The 5,265-nt window shown below is 41.3% G+C and overlaps 1 protein-coding gene across 1 annotated transcript in view; it reads right to left on the bottom strand.

Moving 5' to 3' along the window:
* Positions 1–5,001, bottom strand: part of LOC311247465 (membrane-associated guanylate kinase, WW and PDZ domain-containing protein 3-like) — a gene marked incomplete at both ends in the record, with an annotated part of 29,862 nt that extends 24,861 nt beyond the window's left edge. Inside the window, one exon of the mRNA XM_084338506.1 lies at positions 4,780–5,001. Coding sequence (XP_084194632.1) covers positions 4,780–5,001 — 222 coding nt within the window. The remainder of the gene's footprint in view (positions 1–4,779) is intronic.
* Positions 5,002–5,265: the final 264 nt, after the last annotated feature.

Below are 5,265 nucleotides of genomic sequence, written 5' to 3'. Positions count from 1 at the left end.
CACTTCTTTTCACCTGCCAGCGTGACTCTCATTGGTGAGGTGTAACGTGTGGAGGCTCACACTGCCCCCGCCATTTTCCTGTCTTTGCTGTGCAGGCAAGACAGGTCACCTGTCGGTCACCTGTAGGGGTAGCTGTTTTACAACGACCAGACTACCACCCATCGGCTTCCCTCCCGCTGACTCTGCCAATTGGTGAGTATGACGGCCGGCCAAGCCGGAGGCAACGCTGACAGCCAGATTCGAGACCGGTGTCTCTTGCGTTGGTGACGAGCGCAATGTCCGCTGCGCCACCCAGCCGCCATCTCTATTCTATTCTATTCTATTCTATGTTCAATATAGTTATAGAATGGGCGCTCCAGTAGCACACCACTATCTGAGTCGAGAAGCGGTCGTCCCGGGGTCGTTTCCCCGACCCGGTGGCCATATGCCGCATGTCTTCCCCTCTTCTCCTCCCGTTTCTCCCTCTCTCCTCTGTCGGCCCTGCATGGCCAAGAAAAAGCTGTCTCCTGCACGACCAGGAAAAAGCTAATAAAGATAATTAAAAAAAAAATATATATATATATATATATATATATATATATATATATATATATATATATATATATATATATATATATATATAGTTATAGAATTATGGACTAAATCACAACTAAAAACAAATATCTTCTCAGATAATAATAATAATAATAATAATAATAATAATAATAATAATAATAATAATAATAATAATAATAATAATAATAATAATAATAATAATAATAATAATAATAAATGTATTTTTTATAGCGCCTTACATATGGTATCTCAAAGCACTTTACAGACATTGCATTAAAGTACATGGACAAAAGAGAAATTTGGAGAAAGATGGGGTAAGTGGGAGGATTACAAGGGGAACGAAAACGACATCACAGAGGAAGAACCAAATACATCACAAGAGGTCGAAGGGTAAAGGAGGAAAGAGGTTCAAAGAGGGTCTCTGAACCCATGTCACACACTTAATGTTTTCTAATTTTATTTTTGTTTAAGATATGACAATTGTTTTATGTTTTTTCCACTTCATTATTTATGTATGTGAATATTTGCTTAAGTCAGTATTTTTTATTTTTTCGTCTTTTGGGTATTACATTTTTTCTTTATTATTTATGTCTGTTTAATAGTGTTGTTGATGTTATTGTATATGTTGTGTTGTTTGTCTATAAATGTTCAATAAAAATTTAAGTTTAAAAAAAAAAAAAAAAAGTACATGGACAAACACAGTACATGAACAAACACAGTAGGCCTACATGGACATGCACAATGACAACATGGTGGGGATACTACAGAGAAAGGGAGACAGCTTAGAGACGAAACAGAGGGAAAATACATATAAATAGTATATAGGTGTGTACAGATGTGTAAGTGTAAGTGACGCAGGGGTTGGATGGTCAGGAGTGAGGGGGTATACAAGATTGAACAGGTGGGTTTTGAGGTGGGACTTAAATGTTTCTACGGATGGGGCTTCTTTGATGTGTAATGGGAGTTGATTCCAGAGTCGGGGAGCAGGGGAGGAGAATGATTGGTTTTCTGTGGACTTCTGTGGTTCTGCTCAGAAGGGCTGAATTGGATGAGCGGAGTGAGTGGTAGGGAGTGTAGTGTTGAAGAAGGAGGTTGTAGATGTAAGCAGGTGCTAGGGAGTGGAGGGCTTTTTAAGTGAGGAGACGGGGGTCCCTGACCTATTACGTGTCAATTTGGGGGTCCTTCACACGAAAACGGCTCAGGAGGTATAGAGCAGTCGTCTGGTGATTTGAAGGTTCCTGGTTCGATTCCCACTCTTCCCGGGCAGCAAGTCACTTAAAGGGGAACTCCAACATTTTGGGAAATTAGCTTATTTAACATCTTCCCTGGAGTTAGACAAGAAGATACATACCTTTTTTGTCTCTGTGCGTGCATTTTAGCTTTGGGAATAGACGCTCCGTTAGCATAGCTTAGCTTCATCACTGGAAGTGAGTAGGGGCCGGAGCCTTACAGTGCCTTACAGTGTATTGCAAGGTCTGACATTGACCAAACTTGATATGCATGACCTTGGTGGGCTCTAGGTCAACTCCTGAAAAGGGGGTCAATGTCAGACCTTGCAATCAAAAGTTAGGGGGCACACTGAAAAAAAACCCTTTTCAGGAGTTGACCTAGAGCCCACCAAGGTCATGCATATCAAGTTTGGTCAATGTCAGACCTTGCAATACACTGTAAGGCACTGTAAGGCTCCGGCCCCTACTCACTTCCAGTGATGAAGCTAAGCTATGCTAACGGAGCGTCTATTCCCAAAGCTAAAATGCACGCACAGAGACAAAAAAGGTATGCATCTTCTTGTCTAACTCCAGGGAAGATGTTAAATAAGCTAATTTCCAAAAAAAGTGGAGTTCCCCTTTAACCCCTAATTGCTCCCGATGAGCTGGTTGGCACCTTGCATGGTCGCCAGTGTGAGTGAACGGGTGAATAATGAGGAACAATATTGTAAAGCGCTTTGGATAAAAGCTGCTATATAAATGCAGTCCATGCAGTGCATGAAACGTTTGAGAACCAATGATTTAGGCAGCTATAGTTGGGCTAAGCCCGGCCTTTGATAACACTGCCGTCTTACCCAACTAGTACTACAGCTACTTTATCCAGCTGCTAGTGAGAGCTGCTTGTTACACAGGTGTGTCATAGAATATACTTTAAAATACTGTTACTAGTCTATAAATCACTTACCGGGTCAGGTCCTAAATACATCTCTGAGTTGCTTCTACACTATGAACCCTTTAGACCTCTTAGGTCATCAGGGACTGGTCTGCTAACTGTTCCTATGGACCAGAACAAAACATGGTGAAGCCGCATTCTGCTACGATGCCACACATAGCTGGAATAAACTGATCTCAGATCTGACCCAACTCTGCCTATTTTTAAGAATAGGCTAAAGACGCTTATGTTTGTTTCTGCTTTTAACTGCTGCTGCTAAACCACTGCACTCTTTTTTGCACTTTACTGCACTTTTTTGTTTGTTTTAATGCTTTTATACTGTACCCTTCTGTGTTCCTTTTATATATCTTATAATTCCAGAGAATCATAATTTCTTACGCTGTGCCTTCTTTTTATAGTTTTTCTTCGTGTACAGCAGCACTTTGGATTGCCTCCGTGTATGAAATGTGCTTTATAAATAAATGTGACTTGACTTGACAGGAAGAGCATTGTGTGTGGCTGAAACAGAAGAGTTGTCACACTGTACAACACAGCATCACAGTGACTCAATTCAATAAAATTCAATTCAATTCAATTCAATTCAATTCAATTCAATTCACTCCACTCACAGCACACACATCCACACACACACTTACTTTAAACATACAACTCACTGCAGCACCCACTTTAACCACTTTAGTACACCTAAGCACACTTTATATTTATCGGTAAAGAATTTGCACTACAACCCATACCTCATTACACATTACTGTAAATTATATTGTACCTAAATTGTACCTCATCCCACTTCTGCTTTGCACTGTATAGTATATTGTATGGTGACTCAGTTACTTCTACTCTACATAGAGCATTGTATATATGTATATACTGAAATATTTTGTCTATGTACTTGACTTCTATTTTATACTTGCTATTAGGGATGCACCGAAAATTCGGCAAATGGCCAAAAATGGCCTTTCGGCTTTCGGCCGAAAGAGTTTTTTCACCGAAAATATATCACAGAAACAGAAGCAACCTGTAACCTAACGCGTGTTGTTGTGATGATGTCATCAAAACGTGGATTCATTACATGCGTGCTGTGAGCTCTTCAGTCCTGCGTGATACTCCTCTTGGGACTCGGGAGCAATGCATCTCCTCGGGAGTCGCGCTGTTTTTATGTAAACTCTGCGCGCAACGAGTCCAATAAATGCGTCTTTAACATACTTTATCCTTATTTACTATATGCCCGTTGCGGTTAATCACTGAGTGATCTAATATGCATATTATTCAGAGCGAGAGGGGGAGGGATTGTGTTTCTCACATTGACGCTGTCTGTCGCGTGTCTACTGTGCCAAAGTCATCTGGGGACTAGAAAGGTGCGCTCAGTAGAGCACAGATGTCCGCCTCTCTCTCTCTCTCTCTCTCTCTCTCTCTCTCTCTCTCTCTCTCTCTCTCTCTCTCTCTCTCTCTCTCTCTCTCTCTCTCTCTGATTGATTGATTGATTGATTGATTGAAAACTTTATTAACAGATTGCAGAATGGGTACAATACAGTACAGCTCAATACACACAATTGTTAAGGGGATGCAGACCAGAGAAAGACTTTCGTCTTGTTTACATCAGGGTCCCCCATTTTCAATTCATCAGGACATATATGACATACACGACATACAGATAGACAGTACTGCTACATCTATACATTTATGACATACCAGATTTGCAAATACAGTACTGTTTGTGATACAAAAAGACCCATAATAGTGATTATTTATTATTTAAGTAAAGTTTTGCCATAATCATATATTTTTCCATAATCAGGTAGCTGAACAACATTGGTAAAAAAAAATTCTATTCTATGAATCATTTTCGGCCTTTCGGCTTTCGGTTTTCGGCCAACTGTTTCCTATGTTCGGTATCGGTTTCGGCCAAGAATTTCCCATTCGGTGCATCCCTACTTGCTATACTTATTTTATTATCTATTTTTGTCTAGCACAGTCTCTGGAGCGAAACAGAAAGAAGCATTTTGTATAAAAGTATTCTGTACTTCTGTATGACAACTAATAAAGAAACTTGAACTTGAAACCCACTCTGTGTAGAAAGGCTCTCCCGTGTCGCTGTCGGCCTGCTCCCAGTGCTCGGACATCATCATCGCTCTGCCTCTGGCGCCGCTGCGACTGGTGCCTCCGTTCTCCACGGCGCCGCCGTCCCCCACACTGGAGCCCCGGGGCCGGCCGGGGGAGCGGCGGAGGAGAGGGGCCCTGCCGACGCCTGCTGAGCCTCCTGTCAGGTGGAGAGAGAAGGAGCAGACGCTGGAATGAGATGCACTACATTTACATTTACATTTAGTCATTTAGCTGACGCTTTTATCCAAAGCGACTTACAAGTTCTGTACGACAAGCCATCAGGAAGGGCACAACTCTATCAGCTGAGCAGCAATGTTCATCAAAGTGTTGAGTGCTACAGTGTAGGTTAGTTTATTAGGACAAGTGCATGACAGTACGGTTAGTTAGGGTTAGTTTTTTTTTTTTTTTTTTTTTTTTTTTTAATTCAGATAATGGTTGAAGAAGTGCGTC

This window comes from Notolepis coatsorum, assembly GCF_963971535.1.
Source record: "Notolepis coatsorum genome assembly, contig: SCAFFOLD_938, whole genome shotgun sequence".
Taxonomy (NCBI): domain Eukaryota; kingdom Metazoa; phylum Chordata; class Actinopteri; order Aulopiformes; family Paralepididae; genus Notolepis; species Notolepis coatsorum.
The sequence above is the reverse complement of the archived record's forward strand: the minus strand, read 5'-3'. Positions and strand labels throughout refer to the sequence as shown.